Below are 21,909 nucleotides of genomic sequence, written 5' to 3' on the forward strand. Positions count from 1 at the left end.
TTTAAATGGTGGTTTTGATATCGCAAGCAATTATCGAGCATCTTTGTCACTCACTCTGAAACGCCTAAATATAAGGATGCCAACTGGGGCAAACGAGACGGGGATTACATCCCCCCCCCCCCCCCCCCCCCCCAAAAAAAAAAAAAAAAAAAAAAAAAAAAATCTCGTTACTCCTCCCTCGATTGATTTTGGGGTATCTTATTTAGGTTTAAAGACATTCATGTGTGATAGTACAAGTAACTATTAATAAAATAATATTAAATTTTAACCACATTTTGAATTCAAATATTTATCATCAAATCTCCTTATATTTCTCAACAATTTGATATGGTTACCTCAAATCCCGGATTCATTCAAATTTTGAACCCTTTTAGATATCCTTAAATTTAGCATGTTGATTCAAATATCTCTCCAATCGCATATACCTCTTTGTTCCCTCCTCTGCTATAAAGCCCACCGTCCAGGAACAAAAAATGACTTCATCTCCCAAATAACACCATAGTTTGATTATTTTGTCTTCGACATGTACTTTCTTTTGTAAAATAACATTTTTGTAGAGGAAACATATCACCGAAAGAATTTACACGTCCGCCGCTTTGCGCGGGTACACTGCTAGTATATATATATATATATATATATATATATATATGGGAAAAGTGAATATACTCTTAAGGGTATATAAGCTTAGGTACTCAAACTCACCATAATACGTCATTTTGTTTGATATATTTATTATAATGTTCTCCAACTTCAATATTTAACTTGATTTACTTTCAAGATTTTCAAGATTTCATTATTATTTTTTTTCTTACATCACATGTTTTTGACGAACATCAATTAGGTTATATATATTATAGTTGAAAATGAAAATTATGTAAGAGGAAAATAAATGTGAAATTTATAAACATCTTTGAATGAAATCAAGTTAGAAGTTGAATTATAAGAACATTAGACAATTACAATGTATATATATGATACAAAATGACGTAGTATAGTGATTTTGGGTACCTAAACTTATATACCCTTAACGGTATATTCACTTTTCTCATATATATATATATATATATATATATATATATATATATATATATATATATAGTCTAGAAAATTTTGGGCCCGTAGAGACGTGGGCCCTGGGCGGTCGCCCGGATTGCCCACCGTCTGGACGGGTCTTGTTAACGGGGTCCCCATAAAGGTTTCGGAACACGACTGCCAACCCCATCCTACCCCCGAAACTAAAACGGGGGTTAATCTTGCTCCGGTCTACATTTTTTCCAACAAATACCATGTATACGGAATGGAACCGTTACGATATCGAGGTTCCATGAGACTTCTACCTAAATATACTCCAATAGTTAATTATGAAGGTAGACAAATGGCAAGGAAACAATACGAGGAACAAAAGGTTGCCGCAATTTTGGTTGGTTTGTACTTTGTAGAGCAAAAGGCCAAATTAGATATCATCATATGCCCAACTAGAAACGAAACGGAACGTTATCTTCGTTCTTTTATTCTTTTAAGGTAAAATTTTATAGTAATAAAATTAAATATAGATAATTTCTTTTTATTAAATTTTTAAGAAACATACTTTAGCTCATCATAATTAAGGAATACCACATTAATCCGTAAAAATCATTTTTATTAACTAACAAACCGAAGATCTTGTAAAAAGAATTAAGTTAAAGTTATCTTATTTTGGCAATCGAGTAAAATACAATTCAAATATTTATATTATGATATTAAATAAAGATAATTAAACAAATAACTATGCGAATGACCACAAAATATTATAAATAAATATATTTTCAGTTTACCAAGTTGTAATATATATAAAATATTGTTAATAAATTTCTTACCGTCTAAACGACTTGTCGATAAAATGATAAAAATGTTCTTGGTGTGAAAAAGAGACGCCTAGATAAAGAGAGATGTGTAATTTCATTTCATTTTGATAATCTTTTTTCACTTCAGGAGTTCAGGTAGTATTTAAATCAAATAAACTATCATATAATAAAATATAATAAAAGTTTTATACTAATTTATTGAAATTAATATTGTTTTGATTTCGCAATCTGTATAGTAAAGTCTAGTATATATCTACATATGTTATACTTTTTCTTAAATTTCCAGCAAAATCTTTATCCTTGTACATATTTACAACCCCAAGGAGTAGTTATTATCACACATCAGAAAGGGAATCAGTCAACGAGATAATCGTTCCAGATGAGGCGATCGTTTGGGCCGGGAATGGGCAGCGGCGGAGGCGGAGGCAGAGGCGGTGGAGGGATGATCAAGACGGTTCACAGAACCGTCAGGGCTGGCCTCGGTGGTGGGGCGTCCCAAGAACCCTATTCACATTCCGCCACAACCACCACAAGAACCACCAATAACCGTACCCAACCCATAAACACCACCCTTTCTCTCTCATCCAACGCTAACCTCTCCTCGCCTTGCTCTTACCTCAACCACCATGTCCCGGCGCCGCCCAACTGGGTTTTCTCGTCGTCACCGATCACTGGTGACGAGTTCGACTGGGAATACATCCATGGCGACGGGAGTGACGACGGCGAGAGTTTAAATCGAGTGCTTCACGATGATTTTGTATTGGGCAGTGTTCCATCCAAAGACGAAGTTCATCATGCAGTCTCTTCTCTCCAGGAGTAAGTATTCAATTTCGTTTCATTATTCTTTTGGAATACAAAATTCATTCCTTTTGATTACAAAATGAAAATGACGAACATATGATTATTATCGTTGGTTAATTTATATGATGAAATCGTGTTCTATTTTGTGAACATCAGGGTTCTTGATCCGATTATCGAGAATAGAAGAACATATGGTACGTACGATGATGGAATCGAAAAGATTTCAGGTCCTACAGTTTTTCACAAATCTGGATCCGAGTTAGATTGGATTGAGCCATCTTTGCAACTACATGACTCAACAAGTGCGTTGCATGATCCTAGATCGACAAGAGTTTATGATGCTTTCCATATATTGCAAACTGATCCTTCAGTTCAGGTACGATATTGCTACATATATATCTGAAAATTTTATCCATTAATCCTTCGATTTTGTCAAAAAAAATGGTTCTTAATTTTATTTGGTGTAGAGAATGGTAATTTCGTTGTCATCTGACAAGGCTGTTTGGGACGCTGTCATGAACAACGAGGTAGTACGTGAGCTTCGTGAGTCAGTTAATGAAGGTTCGTGCAAACTAAAGTACATATGTTTTTTGCGATGTTATAGTAATTTCTAGATAATTTGACTGTGTGAACCATGATAATATGATATACAACCTTCGTTTCTTTTAACCAATTTTCTTCTGAAATATTCTAAGAAACAGTATGGTTTAAACTTTACATGCAACAGGTAAGAGCGTTTCTGAGTGCTCTGAGGATAGTGTTGATGAGTCGAATCAAGTTATACAAGTTCTTCGATGGATCTTTGTCAATACAAAGGAGAAAATGATTGGAATAGTAGAGAAAATAACACAGATCGTAAATGAATTGGTTAGGCCCATTGGAAATGATGATAAGTGGAAGAAAGACGCCGATGTAGGCCTCAATTCATTTGAAGAAAAACTTAGGAGCTCTTTCTTGCTTTCCATTATAGTACTTTTGATTGTTGTTGTTAGTCGAGGACGCAAGTCTTGATCATGATCATAGTCTATGAGCCAGATCCACGTAAGGTACGTATTGATCATGATCTTAGTTTCCAGAACTAAGGCTTGTAAGTGTTCGATGATGATCACATTTATAAGCTTGATCGACATGTTTTGATCATGTTCTTACTTGCTCAGGGTCAGGCATTCATCATCGATTTGCCGACATGACATCGATAAATTTTTTCCTTAAGTGATTTTTTTCCCAATCATAAGGGGTTATATTTGGTTTGAATGTTTAATGAGTATCATTGGTAGTATGATGAATATTTTCCTTTGAAAAAAATATCAATGATACATAGTTTAATAAAATTATAGAGTGATGTGAAATTCCAAGTTGCCATTCGACAAATTAAAGACAAATTAAAGGGCAATGTGAAATTTTAAGTAGGCATCAACAAATTAAACTAACTAGATATAAATTTGATGGAATTTATAAAAAAAACACAACCAATTATATATCGTACTAGACGAATGTCCTTATGTTGTACCGAAACACTTATATAGTTGAAGTCTTTAAAAATATATATATTTTTAAATATAACAATAACGTTGTTAAATTTGATATAATAATTTGTATACTAAATTGATATAATATATTGATTATTTTGAATTATATGATAATATATACATTTATTTTCTACATAATCTCAATCGTTTGAATGATTTTACCTGCAAGTTGCATATCTGTGACATCCCTAAAATCTCGGCCAGAAAAGACCGATTTTCATTTATGCTTTTAAAATAAATTCAGAGTAAATCCTTTTGATTTGAAAGAGTTGCGGAATTTGTTCCAAAAAACAAAACATGATAAAACAATGTTTACCAAAGCATTTCATAAAAGAAATGTATTTTTCATTATATAATCAAAACTCGGGGTGTCATGTTCCGATATAGACCAACAAGCATAAACGATAACATTACAAGTCATTCAACAAATATTTACATATACAGACTTGTAAACAAAACAACTTGATGGTTCATCCATCTTACGCCCTTGCGCCACTTCGTGTAATACAAATAAAACTGAGTGGGTCAGGCTTGGGAGCCTGGTGAGCATATATGGTTTTCAACCCACAATAAATAATTAAATTAATTATTATCAACCAACAATAACCCAGTTACCCATTCCCGTTATTCTCACTTTACGTCCCTAAAATAACTAACACAAGGGACCTAATCTAAGAATATTTTCATCGGGGTGACAACACATGCTGCGGGGTTTCCTCAGCAATATAAGTCAAATAAGGCAACCATGAGGGGGATGGAATACAACGAATGAACACCCAAGTTCATTAACACCTACAGGTTATGAGCATGTTAGCGTTCCACTGGATTGTCTAGAAAAGTCCATGGTCGTCATCTAAATTCCGCTAGATGACTGGATCAAAACAACAACGAGGCCTCTCATCTGTTTATTACACACCAACTATCTACCCATGTTCTACCCAACATATTAGTAGATAAAAACATACATTTTTATACATATTTTCAAAACTTGTACAGCATGCTTGATCAATACATTTTCCATATAACAGATGAGGCACACACACATAACACGTATTTCATATAGAAATAATCAGATCTGTAAGATAGAAGAAAGTGAATATACATTCACACACTGTAGCACCTGGTTTCCGGTATGTGAATTTTATTTGAGTATTTCCCTATTTTAGCCTTGGACTCGGCGAGTCATAAGGTCCGACTCGCCGAGTAGGGACGAGACTCAGGACACGTTTAAGTTGGCGACTCGGCGAGTCCATATCCCGGACTCGGCGAGTCACCGCTGCTGGATGAAACCCTAAATTTCAAGGGTTTGCACCCTATTTAAACCCTCATTCCGCCCCAAACTCGTCCCCATTCACCCCCAGAACTCCCAACATCGTTATTCCCTTATTTCCTTGAGAGATTGAAGTGTTTTGGAGTGTTCTTGAAGATTTTGAGGAGAAAGAAGAGTAGATCAAGAAGAGGAGAAGGAGACCAGGCATCTTTGTGTCATCTCAACGTTTTCCTTGAGGTATAGCTCGTTTCCCCTCTGTTTTCAAGCTTGTAATCTCTTTTAGCTTCATAGGAGTCCTTCTTGGGCTCTTCCCCAAGCTTGTTTGTGCTTTGTGGGTTGTAATAAGCTGTTAGCCTTTAAATCTAGGCATGATTTAGTCCCTGGAGCTTGTGTCCTAGAAGCCCAGATCTGTGAATGGCATGGACTGGAATCGAGCAAATCGGTGTATTTGATGGATGCATGGTTGCGACTCGGCGAGTCGTATATGTGACTCGACGAGTCTGGTCGCGAGTCACTGAATTGGTCCCTTCATGATGTGTCGAGTTGAGCCGTGAGTCACAGGGGGTGACTCGGTGAGTTGGGAGCTGAACTCACCCATGTTAGGACTCGGCGAGTCAATGCCCTGACTCGGCGAGTCCAAGGCAATCTTCATAGATCAAGAACAGACTCGGCGAGTTGTTCATACAACTCGGCGAGTCTTAGCATATGTGTTCTTCGGATGAAGATGAACTCGACGAGTTGTTCATACAACTCGGCGAGTAGGATGAAGGAGTTGAATGTCAGTTTAGAAGATGAACTCGTCGAGTCATAGCCCAACTCGACGAGTAGAATCAGGGACCCAGGACAATAGTCTGGACAGGGACTCGGCGAGTGGAGATCCACTCGGCGAGTTGGGTCAACTAAAAGTTGACTTCGAATTAACTTAGGGCTAGACCAGGGGTAAAATGGTCTTTTTACCCAAAGGACAGTTAGCAGTGTATGATTAAGTATATTGTGGGAATTACAGCCGGGGAGTTTCCGGAGCAGCAGCAGCAGTAGTAGGTGATCAATTCCCACACAGACCAACATCTATTTCGAGGTGAGTTTCCTTCCAGTAGTAACGGGTCTAAGGCACCAAGGCCGGCCCGTATAGACGAGACGTTAGTATTAGAGTGTGGGCCGAGCCCGTATCTCTTAGTTGAGTTGATTATGACATATGCCAGTATGATAGAATTGTTTACACTTGTTGTCTGTGCGATACTTGTATGATATGAGTTGGCGGTTGAGTGTGGGCGAGGCCCGTATCTCTCCGAGAATGGAGTGTGGGCTAGGCCCGTATCTCCCAGATAGCGAAGTGTGGGCGGGCCCGTATCTCTCAGAAAGCGAAGTGTGGGCGGGGCCCGTATCTTCACGAGTGTGGGCGTGGCCCGTATCTCCTAATTGCATGTTGTTTGTTAAATGCTTGCATGGTATGGGGTATTATGGGGGAGCTCACTAAGCTTTGTGCTTACAGTTTCAGTTTTGGTTTCAGGTACCTCCTCAGCTAGGGGAAAGGAGCCGGCGCGGTAGCAGCATGTCACACACACACTCTTCGGTTTCCGCATTTACGAGCTTTTCTGGGATTGATACTCTGATATTCTGATTAGTTGTATGTTTTGGTTTTCAGACATGGTTCAGTTTATATTATGGATGATCGAATGATGTTTTAGTTATTAATATTTTCTAAAGTAACGTTTTTAAACAAAAAAATTTTTTGATGTGAAAATTGGGTCGTTACACACACATAACAACAAAATATACACATAACACGTATCTCGTATAAAATACTTCATAGTTATACGTTAGAAGAAAGTAACAACGCATTCACACGTATGAACGACAATAAACTTAATACACTCAAACCATACTTGTATTATTATTGCGTTTATGAAAGGTAGTACACACTCACTTGATCAGAAGATGATCGGACAGCACTACGGCTTGCAAAAGTAGTAATCCACAGCAGATCTGGAAGATCTCTACGAAAATCGAACTTCTCGCGGGCAGAGCTTCGGCTCGGAAACCGTACTTCTCGGGATCTTCGGGATCTCGGGACTCGCTTCGGGACTCGGGAATATTACGGGGGCTTCGGGATATTTCTGGCACGCAAAACGATGCAAAACAGGAGAGAGAAGAGAGAAAAATAGCAATTTGGCCGGCTGCCCTCGCATCCTATTTATAGGAGGCTGGGAGCCTCATTTACGCGGGGCGTACTGCAGTACGCAGCGCGTACTGCTTCCGAAATGCGTCACTGCATGCATCATCCGAAGTGTCGACACTCTTCGAAGTACGCGGGGTGTACTCACTTACGCGGCGCGTAAGTCGGATCAGATTTGTGACTCGTCTTCGGATAATGCTTCCGAATTTTCAATTAAAAATAAATACAAATTATTTAATAAACTTCGGAAATTCATATCTTCATCATACGAACTCCGTTTTCGACGTTCTTTATATCCACGGAAAGGTGAGACTACGCTCTACAACTTTTGTTTAGACTCCGTCGGCTAATTTTGACTTTATTTTTATTATTTATTTTTAATAGGACGGGACAGAAGTTTTCGTTATAAATTCATAACTTCTTGGTTTGACGTCCGTTCTCGCCTAACTTTTTATCGCTTTGATACTAACAATGAGATCTTCGATTCTCGTTTAGATCACTAAGGCTAAATATCGCTCTAACATAAATTTCACTTTTTACGTTAATCAGCGGTGCCGGTTCTGTCGCGAAACTTCGACAGGTCATAACTTCCTCGTTATAACTCGGATTTCGGCATTCTTTATATCTTCGGAAACCTTGTTTCAACTACTACAACATTATCTAAAGATATCAAGTTTATTTTACACTTAAATTTTGACGCTTATTTTTATTCTTAATTAATCAAACCACATAATTAAGCAATTAAGCACAAAACACATAATACTAAAATAATACAATCTTATTCTTTCAAAACGGGTTACAAAGGTTAACCTAGACCATTACATTGCTAAAAACGGCAAGCCCAGAAACACAAACGTTACAATATCAATAAAATTGAATATAATATATGGTTTAATTTATTTATAGTTGTTGTTATTGTTAATTAAAATTTTAAAATTTATTTACTTAATGTTTTAATTTCTATCATTATAATTATTTAAAACATCAAACATTGTTTGTTTTATTTTAAAGGTAACATTATAATTATTTTGTATATAATTATTTTTAATTATTGTTATTGTAAATTATTTTAAGGTACTTATTTGAAAACTTTTAACAATTATAAAAATATTTTTAAGAAATATTTTAGTTAAATTGATATTGCAATTCAGTTGTTGACTTTATCACTAAAATTTATCACTTTTAACTATTTACAAAATATTCTTTGGTTTTTTAATTGGAACTGAAATTTATAATTAAGTTGACACTGTAATGTTATATTTAAATTAACAATTTAAGTATTTTGTCAAAACTGTTCAAAAATTATAGTTTTAAACTGATAATGGTTTACATATAACAACATTTTAAATCTAATAAATTAAGTATAATATCTTAAAAGTTAAAGACACAACTTTATAAGTATAAATAAATATATATTATTTTAAAATTAAAATTTAGTTTATTTTATGATTACACTTTAGGTTTGATATTTATTAACCTTATTAACAAACTTATAATCATTATTAGAAAGACAATACACTTTATCACTTTTAACTATTTACAAAACTTTTTTTTTGTTTAAGTTAAACCAAAATTTATAGTTAAGCTGACCATGTAATGTTATATTTAAATAATAATTCAAGTATTTTAAACAAATTGTTCCAAAATTGTATCTTTAAAATGATAATAATTTACATCTAACAATATATTAAAACTAATAATGTAACGTCCGATTCCTGGTATTTTAAATCTATTTATTCATCTTTGTACATGAACTCGAAAAATTGGAGGTCCCCAACTCGTCAAGAAGGAACGAAATTTAGACGCGGAACTTTAAGTCTACTCGCCGAGTTAAGGGACCCCAACTCGATGAGTAGTGCTGCCAGATTGAAACCCTAATTTTTAGGGTTTAGCACCCTATTTAAACAACTTAACCTCCAAAGGCTGGCCTCATTTACAACCTCCATCGTCCCAAACCCTAGCCACGAAACCCTAATACATTTTTTAGAGTTTTGAGCCATTCTTGGTGCTTTCTTAAGGTTTTGAAGAGGAAGAGACTTGAAGAATGAGCAAGGAAGTGAAGGAAAAGAGTAGATCCAGAAGTTGAGCTTCATTTCTGGTTTATTGGAGGTAAGCTCCTATATTGTCTATTCAATGTTTAGATCTAGTTTTGGAGTGATTTCTCCATGTTTTGGTCCAAGATTGCTAGCTTTTGAGACTTGGACGTCCCAAGTGATTACTCTTTTAGATCTGGGGTCTAGAAGAGGTTTCATGACATAAAGGTGCAAACTTTATGGCCATGGAAGCCCCATGCAAGCTTTAAGGTGTCATTTTGGCATTTTAAGCTCCAAATTATACGAATACTATGGATAATATTGCATATTCATGATTTTTAATTAATTATTACTTTGAAGCAACACAAACATACAAACATATATACAATATTTAATTAAATATTATCTATATTACCTTTTATAACATATGATCGATCACATGAATCTAATCTAATTTACATTAAAGTTCCAACCACAACATACAATGATTGTCTTAAAAGAATACTTAAACCAAGAACAATATAAAAAAATTAGTATATAACAAACTTACAAATTATAAACTTTAACATAGTAACATGACTCGAGAAATGGTCCAAAGCCTTCAAACTAACACACAACCTTTAAGCTTGTTTTCTTTGTGAATTTTGTATGTGATTTGTATTTGTGTGTCTACTAAAAAAGGATGTCATTTTTATAGTAGACTATCCATTAATTGCTTATTAAACATATTATATAAGTTATAAAACCTTTCATGATGTGTGATTAATTACTTTGAATGTGAAAATGTGTGGGAGTTTCAAATGCATGAGGTGCTTGAAAATTTGTGTGGGGGTTTCAAATGCATTAGGTGATAGAAAAAATATCTCATTTATAAGTATAGTATGATATAGATATATACTTATATGTAAAAAAAACTATTATATTATTTTTTATATTCAGAAAAACCCTTATATTAATAGTTATTATTAAAAAAAAAAGGGAAATCTTCGAAAAAGTCCAAAAATTTATCATAATTTATGAAATCGTCCTAAACTAAATCTGTTACGAAAAAGCTTGATTACCGGTAACAATGACGATCTGATCATTTTTTTTTCCCAATTTACTGATTTCATTACTTATCTGGTTTCATTAAAGTCCTATTATTTTACCATAATTTACCCAGGTTGTAAAAATCGTTCGGCGGTAGTTTGGCGATCAACTGGCGATGAATGATTAATCGGACTATGCGAGGATTAATTGGAAACCATAAATTATTAACAAAGTTATTTAAAAAATTAATATTCTGTAAAAAAATTATGTATTTTAAAATTTAAAATTTTAGAAATTTGAAATTTGGAAATTTTATATAATATTTTAAATTTTGAAATCCTAAAAATTTGAAAATTTAAAATTTTGGTGTAATATTTGAAAATTAAAAATGTTGAATTTTAAAAAAAATAATCCGCCTATGACTGCCAAGGATTGCCAAACCCGTCTTTGACCGATTTTGATTAATTTCCGCCAAGCACCCTAATCGTAATCGGTTCAAGGCCGCCAAACTATTAATCATCGACTAATCGGCCGCCAAAGCCGATTTATTGCAACACTATAATTGACGAATAAGTCATAAACTAAAATTTAGTGATGATTTAACAATTTTCTCCATATAACATATATTTTACAGGTTTCATTGTTGACCTAGACCCATAGTTATTATATAAGCTGATGAGATTGATATGTTAGGTTATATAATGCTATGTTTACCATACAACTTGATATCTTGATGCATTGTTTTTTTTTTTTTTGGAATATAAAATGCATCTAACAAATACTATAATAATTACATAAACTATCAACAACCTCATCATTTTTACGTTTATAAGAAATTTCAAATTGTCTATCTAAACTTATGTAACCCTATATATCCATCTCATCAAGCATAAACTCATTTCCGGTGTTTTTTTCTTGGAAACATACATTTTATTGGTTTTATTGCTGATCTAGATACATAGTCATAAATGAGCCGATGAGATGAGTATCGAATTTTACAATAAATGTAGCGTTATATAACCCATCGTATCCATCTTATCAACTAATTTAATGTCTAGGTGTCCAAATCAACAATGAAACCGATAAAATGCACATTAGATGGAGAAAATGGGCAAATCATCAGTAAATTTTAGTTTGAACTTTATTCGTAAATTAAGGTAAAAAATGAGACTTTAATAAAACATGTAAGTAATGAAACCGGTAAACCGAGAAAAATGGGTCAAATCGTCATTTATAACGATAATTCATGCTTTTTCGTAAACAAATTATAATTTGAGACTTTTTCGTAAATAAGGGTAAAAATTTAGGACTTTTTCGAAGATTTCCACAAAAAAATTATGAGTTTTTAAGAGAAATTGACGGCTACAAATGTGATGTTTCTTTCATTTTTGTTTTTTAATACGACATTGATGTTAATTATGATAAAAACGATTAGTTAAAGAAGGAAAAATCAACAATATAATTTGATATGGAGAACACTATTGAACAAAAGTAATTGAAATAAATGTAGGTTTTAACATGTTTTCGCATACAATCAAGAAAATATTATGGATGTCATATCATATTTTTAGTCGGTTGTTTCTCTTAAAAAATTACAATTTGGTTTTATTTGAAACGTAAGTAACAATATAAGGGTTATATATATATATATATATATATATATATATATATATATATATATATATATATATATATGTATATATATATATGGAAAAGTGAATATACCCTTAAGGAAGGGTATATAAGCTTAGGTATCCAAACTTACCATACTACATCGTTTTCTATCATATAAACACATTGTAATTGTCCAATGTTCTTATAATTCAACTTCTAACTTGAATTACTTCAAAGATTTTTATAAATTTCTTAATTATATTCCTCTTATATAATTGTCATTTTCAACAATAATATATATAGCCTAGTAAGTGTTCGACAAAAAGATGTGATGTAAGAGGAAGATAATAATGAAAATTTAAAAATATTGAATATAAATCAAGTTAAGGATTGAAGTTTAACAATATTATAATGAATATATCAAACAAAACGACGTATTATTATGAGTTTGAGTACCTAAGCTTATATACCTTTAAGGGTATATTCACTTTTCCTATATATATATATATATATATATATATATATATATATATATATATATATATATATATATATATATGTTTTTCCTGTATAAATTATACAATTGATTGCAATTGTAGTCAACAACAATTGAAAGTTTTTAAATATAAAATGCTTAGCAATTAAATGAGCTAAAAATATTCCATAAAATTTTTGTATAGTTCAATACCCTATTTTAAAAAAAGAAAATTTCATTTATATCATTTCAAACATCAAATATTACTTGTACGTTCTTACAAATTTTATATTTATATGTATATCCAAACACATATTTTAATTAGGTTTAAACATATTTAATATTGAAAAAATTATTTAAAACTCAAGATATCATGTGATATTACTAAACTACCATTCTGAAATAAAAAATTAAGATTAAACCAACTTAATCAAAGATTAAACCTAATTAAATACTAAAAATCTCCTGGTGCATCGTTTTTACGTAATCTAGGAATATTCATAGTAATATATGAATATTCATAATGGTTGTTGACCTTGCCTACGGATAGTTAGGGCTGTTTGATAGAATCTGAATTTTTAGGAGATCTGAATTTATAAAAGGGTTTGAATTTTTAAGATTTGAATTTTAACATGTTTGGTTTAAACTTCCGAATTTTTATGTTGAATGATAAAAATGACTATTTTACTATTCTGTATCATTTCTTTCAATTACAACATTGTACTTTCAATTTCAACATTCTAATTAGGTAGAAATAAGAAGTACAACTCTATAATAACCCAACAATCGGAAGAATAGCATTACATCTTGTTATAATAGGCACAATTGGTCATTGGGTACATTCCATTTTGTCACAATGTGAAAAAACAAAAAGTTCAAGTGATTGGTTTTTTTTTAACATTATAAACTTTCAATTGCCATTAAATTGTGAAATGATCTTTAAGCTAAAAACTAACATCAAATAATAAAAAGAAACTCAAAACACCAACAACCCGTAAACTCTATTGTAGTTTCATACATCCATTGAACATGGACTTGAAACTTACACGTGACTGGTATACACAGAAACTGCAATTAAAGAAATATGAATGATAAAATAATATTGGGCCTGTAAATATTTGAGCAAAAACTATTCTTGTGAAATATGTATCGGTTCTACAAATTTAACCAATACATTATACATCAGTAATTGGAATGATAAAATATCATAAATTGATCTCCATAAAACAATCAATGAATCCTATATTTTGGTGTAAATATTTCAACAATAACTATTGGACTACAAAATCAAACCCAAATTACTTGACGATCCAAAAAGAATATACAATCTCTGATTTCATAGCAAATTGCATACCTCTGATTTCAGAAAAATAAAGAAAAAGAAATAACCTCTAATTTGAAGCATTACCAAAAGAAACAATCTTTGATTTGAAGCACTACCAAAAGAAACATAGCAAGAGAAATAAGGAAATCAAAGTACATGAGGATCGAATTAGTTGAGCAGGCGAATTTGAGAAAATAACATATGGGAGAATGGTGCAACAGTTGTAGGAATTGAGCAGCAGGGGAGGTCTTGGCGGAGACGAATCCAGAGCCGGAGACGATGCCGAAAATGGAGAAAAGGAGCATCGATGGAAGAAAGAAAATTTTTAGGCGTCGATTGGAGAAAGATGATGTAGCGTCCGTTAATTAGAACTAGGGAAGAATTCTCGCTTTGCGGGATTGGATATGCTAAAGAAATTTATCGAAATTACTCCCTAATTTTTAGTTGGACATTTCATACCCTTCTCTATTGTTGTTCATGGTAATGAAAGTTATTATATTAAAAAGCATCCAAAAAGTCGAGAATAAAAATTCATATCCACATGTTGAATCGAATGGTTAGCTTTTAAGTATTAAGGACCAATTACAACCATTTTAACAACTCATAAATAATAAATGTATATAGCCTATATAGATTATATATCGTGTTTAAGAAAGATAAAGAATTTTGTGTTAAGTGATGAGTCTCACTTATTTGCAAACCATAATCTTCACCTTCCCAATCCCACATTTTAGTGTTGCAATTCAAGAAAAAAGAAAGACATCATCAATCCCCAAAAGTATTAGACTAAGAATTATGAAATCAAGCAAAATCTAAGTCCCAAAATTTTTCTTTAAAATCCTAAACACCACAAAATTAGTAAAAGTATTCCGTATGCAAAACTGACATAAAATCCATCTGTATTTTCCCAATACACATAAAACACCATATAAAGTCACAAACAAATACATTTGAAAACACCATCAAGTAATAAAAATAGTGGAGTAAAATCCCTAAGCTAGTAAAAAAAATTAAAGAAATCTAACATTACTCAAGTCCCAAATTTTTTAAATAAAATCTATTAAAAGTCTGACAAAATCATTTTTTTGACTTCAAATAACAAAGGAAATTATGAAGCCTACCATTAAGCACTTAACCACCCTTAAAAAAAATTCCAAGTATTCATAGACCTAACTACGTTTATACTCTACAACGATTTTATGGTTATATATCTTACTAGGTGTGAGACTCATGTATTACATGAGTTTAATTAAAAAAAACAAATATAAAATTTTAACAATTTGAAAAGTTTGAATTTATAAGAAAAATGAGAAAAATTTGAATTATTAAAATTAATGAAACTTTAATGTATTGAATACATTAAATATATAAACTCTTTCTAATAAATATACTTTACATATATATTACCTTACACATTAAATGTGGAATTTTTAAATTAATAAATAGAAAAATACAATAAAATGACAAGTGGAAAATAGAAAATTTAAAAAATCTAGAAAATGCCATGTGTCCAAATGAATGAGAAGAGGACATGTGGCAAAAAAAAACCTTCATTTATTATAGTAGATTTTATTGATTTTATTTGTTTATGTAAAACCCTTATATAAGACTGAGCATATGCAATAATTTTCTATATTATTAAAAATAATTTTCTATATTATTCTTAAACAGCTGCTCCATGTGTTCAATACCATTCAATCATCCATCATTGCATTTTTGGCAAAGTAAAAGTTTATGATAATTGATAAATGTTCAAATGTACAAAACTTCCTTCATAATCTTTATTTTGACTCAAACAATTGAATATCAGTGAACATAATCCATCTTTTAATTCACAAACAAAAAAACAAGTCAAGAAGAATAATAAGGAACAAAAAAACCGAAAATACATATGATCTCTAATCATAAAGAGAACCCGAATCTTAAACAAAAGATGTGAGCCATGAAAAAATATTCAGATCTGTCGATTTGAGTCAAGAGCTTTGCAAAACGTTTTCTTTGTTCCTTATTTTTTTTTTCTACATATTTCATTCTCAAAACAACTATGCACACCAAAACAAAATAAAAACATAATATACACACAATTATCTAATGCAAGATTTTATAAAGTTAAATTGGTAATAATCACATGGACTGAAAATTAATATATTAATAAAAAGAGATATGTCTAAAAGTACCTTCCAATTAGAATCATTTTCATTTTGTGCATGAAGGAAGGCCATAAGCTACACATCAATTTCTCAAGAGACCACCTTATGCAGCCCAATAACCAAAGTCCATATGAAATATATCAATTACTTAAGCTGAAAAAAACTAAACTATAAATTATTTTCATCCAATGTAAGCTAAGTAGCTTTCTCTTTTCCTATATGAAATGAAGTAGATCCAACATTGCTTCCAAACACCATTCTTGAATCATAATGGATTAAAAAACAATAAAAACTTATGTGGACGTTACTGTTAATGAATTCAATTTTAATGAAGAGAAGATACATTTTTCACAATAGATTTGCCTAAAATCTCAGGTTCATGGAACCTGTAGCAAAACCAAACCAACATCATGACTTAGACTTAAATTCAGTTAAATAAATATTCTTAATTATGAACCAATATTTTGACTTAGGTTGTGGAACTTGTCGCAAACAACAAACCAAATAACATTACGCCATACTTCTAGTTTAGGACTTACATTTTGGTTGGCTTGAGATGGTGATGCACAAATAGATGAAATTTCACCACCAAATTCCATCATACATACTTATAAAACTAACATTTTTTCTTGAATCTTATGCATTTGAAACCCCCTTTTTTAATTTCCTCAAACCACATTCATTTGAAACCCCATTTTTTAACTAATGCAACTCAAAAGTTTTCTTAATTATGATTTAACACTCAAAAGTTTTATAACTTATATTATGTTTAATTAGCATTAAGTGAAAAGTTTACTATAAAAATGTCAACTTTTGGGAAGACATGCATACAAATCATATACAAATTTCACAAATAAAACAAACTTAAAGGTTTTTGTGTTGGGTTGAGGTCTTATGACTATTTTTGGAGATATGCTATTATATTAGAGCTTTTAATTTATAATTTTGTTATACTAATTCGTTTTTATATTTTCTTCGTTTTTGGATTATTGTAATACACTTTTGGAGATATGCTATTATATTAGAGCTTTTAATTTGTAAGTTTGTTATACTAATTCGTTTTTATATTTTCTTCGTTTTCGGATTATTGTAATACACTTTTGGAGATATGATATTATATTAGAGCTTTTAATTTGTAAGTTTGTTATACTAATTCGTTTTTATATTTTCTTTGTTTTTGGATTATTGTAACACAGTCGTTGTATATTGTGGTTTAATCGTTAATATATTGATCATATGTTATTTATGGGTGATGTCGAAAATATTTAATTAAATATTTTAAATATGTTTTTTTTGTTTTGTAATTGTACCGTTTCAAAAAGATAATTAATTAAAACTAATACATATGTTATACTTTCCATCTCTCTCTCTCTCTCTATATATATATATATATATATATATATATATATATATATATATATATATATATATATATACTATCTTATAAAAGAAATCTTATTATTTCTATTAATAGATTAAATATAATAATAATATTTTTTAAGATGTTCAAACCGTTAAGCTAACTGTACAAACAACCACCAATTAAATAATATTAAATATGTAATCCTCCAAATGTCTAAACTCAATGTACAATCAGCGAATTCATATCTTTTTATTTTTATTTTTAAGAGATTTAGACCGAAACTATTTGAAGTTTGATCGAGTCAAATATCTCGGATGATAAGTTAACTTCTACAACATTTAATTTTAAAAAATCCCTAATTTTCGCCCTTATTGCTATATCTCAACTTTTAAATCGGGGGAAAACACATTTCTGGCTTGATTTACTGGTCATCACACTGTTTTCTCCCCTTTCCCCCTATACTCGTCCCCTCAAACTCCTCCCCGAACTCACCTCTTCGATCTCCTAGCACTACATGCATAGCAATAGAAATCGATTGTTTATGACGGTAAAAGGGCGATGGATTTTTTTATCTTCGTCGTGTTTGTCTCGAACTTGTTTGTTTTTCCAAAGTTGGAGAAAATCATTACGAAGGGCAGTAACCAAAGACAACATAAACTCACGAGGGTTTAGTTTCGCATTTTGCAATGTAAGGTAAAATTCTTACATCCTATTCTTTATTTACGAGTGACTATTTATGCTAATTCTATTTCATGTTTTCAGTTGAGTTCCTATGGTTTGTAACTGTGTGTTTTGATGGGATCTCATTTAGGGATGTCAAAAACCCCCGTGGAACCCCGCTCCCGTGGGACCCCGATCCCGTATGGAACTAAATTTTAAAAAAAACTGGGAGCGGGAGCGGGAGCGGTGGCAAAATTAAACCCCGCTTATTTTCGGGACCGGGAGCGGGAGTTGGTATTCCCGTCCCGTACTCCCGCGGGGCCCCGGTTGTGCATTTATGTAAAAAATATATATTTAATATAAAATACATATACAAAATAGATTTTCTAATTTTAAGTGTAGGTTAGGTTTCACTTTCCCGTTTTCAATTAATAGATATTGAAGAGGTAGTGAATTGATCATATATTTTTGGATATGTAAGTATTTTATATTTGTAATATTGGATTTGTCATATTTTATATTTTTAAGATTGATGGAATTATCGTTTTGTAATATTGAATTCGTAATGTTGAATTTTTAATTGTTTAGTTTCTAAAAGATTATGTTTTAAACTTTTAAAGTTATTAAAAACAATCTTTTTAGCCTAACACAAAATAGTCGTTTAGAAAAAAAAACGAATTTTAAGCGGGGGAACCGGGGGAACGGGGGCGGGACCGGGGGTGATGGAGGTAACCGGGAGCGGGATCGGGGGTTATGTAAACGGGGGAGCCGGGGGCGGGACCGGGAGCGGGGGCAACAATTGATTTTGGGGGCGGGAGCGGGGGCAGCTATTCCCGCTCCCGTTTGGTCCCGTTGACATCCCTAATCTCATTAGCCCTTTTGCTGATTCCAGAATTGTGCCGATTTGTTTGCATTTTGCTGCCAAAATAGACTGTCGAGTCATGTAAATGATTGTTTCGACTACGTGTCTTCAATCATTGTAATCGCTTGCATCTTAGCCTCTTTATCATCATTCTTTGCAATTCGACCATGTTCTTTATTCCTTACTTTGTTACAGGTTGTTGAAAATTTGGCAACTTTGTTGAATACATTTATAGCCTATTTATTTCCTTTATTTGATGAGATATCATTTTATTTAATGCATATGTGGGCAAGTGCTAATGCTGGTGATCCCTACTAATTCAAATTTCAATTTTTATTGACATTGATTATGCCTATGTTAAGCAATTTGATTTATTTTTCAGGGAAAACAGTGTTTTGAAGGACAATGACATAAGAACTAAAGAAAGAAGAAACTATATTTGCATATTTTATGAAAAAGCAACTTTGATGTACAAATACTTCTCTTAACTTGCTCGTAAGAATGCTTACCATAATCATCCTTTGTAACAATTACATTTTTCTTAATTTACAAACCAGGTATTATGGCAAATATCATATACATCCATGATCCATGATGTAATTTTTTCCCTTTTGATCAGTTGTCTCCTTCTTAATCAACTTAATTTATGCAATTTTCAAAAATGTATAAATGTCAAGACTTTTAGAATTTCATTTAGTCGATTACTTATGGATAATGTGTGTGGTTTTTTAGGGTTGCAATTGGTGACAATAAGTGTGTGTGTTGTGTGTTGATATATATGACTATTGTTGACCATGTCTGTGCATCATGGATGTAAGGTATGCTAATTTTCATCATAAACATGTCACCATTCTCCTTAAATTTTTTTTGTATTTTAGATGCTTTGTTGAACTATTATTTGACATTCACAGTTGCATTACTTTTTTCCAGCTCGATTACCTTAATTACCAACCAGTCCAAATGCAAATATTTCTATAGTTAGATGCAAATATTTCTGGTAAATCTATTGAATAAAATAGTTCATTTAAATTTCATTTATTTATTGTTCAGAATCATGAATAGTCACTTATTCCACTAAGGCCATCAACAGTTGGATGGTTATGGTTCTAAAAGGATTTTTATGCAAGCTTTAAGACCTTTGGGTTTATAATTAATAGTTTTTATGCTCTTTATCAACAGAGGTCAACTCTGAAGCAACCGTTCGCCTCAATTTTGAATTATTACATGAAGCTTGAGCACACATCGACTTAAAGTTAACATAAATTGTTTCTTGTCAAATCAATGCACAACAAAATACAACGTAAGGCAAATAAGGAAGGTATGTCTTTGTTTCAATTTCCATGGTTTTTTGAAATTAATATTTTTTTTTGGTGAAAAGAGTCGGTTATATGACCATGCCACTTATGGAAACATCTTAACACTTGGTTCTTATCGGGTCTACAACTTTTTAAAAATAACAACATGCTTCCTTTATTTGTATATTTTTACATTCTATATTCTTTTCTTCCAATTACATTCTTATATTTATGAATATCCTACCCAATCATACATCAATATTATCCAAATGTAAACCATATTGAAATACTTACTAGGTATTTATCGATCTCTACTTTTAATATTCATTCGTTAAAAAGCTAATAGTTTTATTAAACCAGGTTAGAATCCTTTTTTGTAAATCCATATACTAATTTATCAAACACATTTTACGCAATAACACCTTATTATATGACACCTTTTTTACTACAGGGTACACATGTGTTCATATTTTGCTCAAAAGGATGTGTAAATATGGACCATCATGCAAGCTTTTTGATTATTCAATGGGGGAGGTAAGTTGATAGATAAAGTAAAAATAGTCCAGGCAACCTCGCTACCACAAATCTCACCATAAACCTTTTTAGTTATGATCTAAGTAAAGTATGTAACATATGCCTGTAATCGATATTATATGTTATCTTATTTTCATTTTTATATACATTTTATGTTATAGTTACTTTAAAAATGATTATCAAATCATATATTGGGATTTATTAGAAGTGTAAGAATTTTATTTTTATTACTGCATGGATTGAATTATTAGAAAGATGGAAATAGTGTCAAGGTTTTACTGAATGAATTATCTTTTTTTTAATAGATTCGTTGTAGGAGTTAAAGGGATTCGGGTCAATCTGATTAAATATTATATAATATAAAAAAAGGTAATAAATACAACAAAAGTATTTAAAGTATAAGGGAATAAAAATTCATTTTAAATGAACTAGTTACTAAAAATGAAACTAAACCTGCACATTGGATAAATATGAAAAAATAATAAATATTGGATTTGAGTTGATATTTTGTTTAATTCTGACACACTGAATAACATTATATATATATATATATATATATATATATATATATATATATATATATATATATATATATATATATATATATATATATATATATATATATATATATTAAACCACAGTGGATCAAGTAATATTTTTGTATTTAGAATTATGAATGAAATGTAATGGTTTCGTTTTTAATATTCTTAAATTTTGGAAGATATAATCAATTAAATGCAACATATATATATATTTTTAATGAAAACATAAACATACTTATAATTTTAACAAAAAACGGTAATTTGTTTTAATTTTTAATCCAAAACAAGAAGATATTTTTATTTTGATGCAAAACAAAATCATATATTTATTTTTAAGTGAAAATAACAAACTTTTCTTTTCTTATCAAAATAGCAAATTCTTTTTATTTTTACTCAAAGCAAACATTA

The 21,909-nt window shown here is 31.3% G+C and overlaps 1 protein-coding gene across 1 annotated transcript; it reads left to right on the forward strand.

The window, feature by feature from the left end:
• Positions 1-2,133: 2,133 nt before the first annotated feature.
• On the forward strand, positions 2,134-3,686 carry LOC145012771 (uncharacterized). The gene is made up of 4 exons (XM_078971562.1): positions 2,134-2,660; positions 2,802-3,021; positions 3,113-3,206; positions 3,373-3,686. Exons 1-4 carry the CDS (start codon positions 2,224-2,226, stop codon positions 3,654-3,656), a joined length of 1,035 nt encoding a protein of 344 aa, XP_078827688.1. The 5' UTR covers positions 2,134-2,223; the 3' UTR covers positions 3,657-3,686.
• The last annotated feature ends 18,223 nt before the right edge of the window (positions 3,687-21,909 follow it).

The sequence above is a fragment of the Lactuca saligna genome, chromosome 8 (genome assembly GCF_052625555.1).
Source record: "Lactuca saligna cultivar CGN05327 chromosome 8, ASM5262555v1, whole genome shotgun sequence".
Taxonomy (NCBI): Eukaryota; Viridiplantae; Streptophyta; class Magnoliopsida; order Asterales; family Asteraceae; genus Lactuca; species Lactuca saligna.

What these genes read in the sequence shown, in the direction of transcription:
- LOC145012771 (XM_078971562.1), top strand. Translation starts at nt 2,224, where the DNA reads ATGAGGCGATCGTTTGGGCCGGGAATGGGCAGCGGCGGAGGCGGAGGC. An exon ending in GCAGTCTCTTCTCTCCAGGA is followed by an intron (nt 2,661 to 2,801) that starts GTAAGTATTCAA and finishes TGTGAACATCAG; the next exon opens with GGTTCTTGATCCGATTATCG. An exon ending in AAACTGATCCTTCAGTTCAG is followed by an intron (nt 3,022 to 3,112) that starts GTACGATATTGC and finishes TATTTGGTGTAG; the next exon opens with AGAATGGTAATTTCGTTGTC.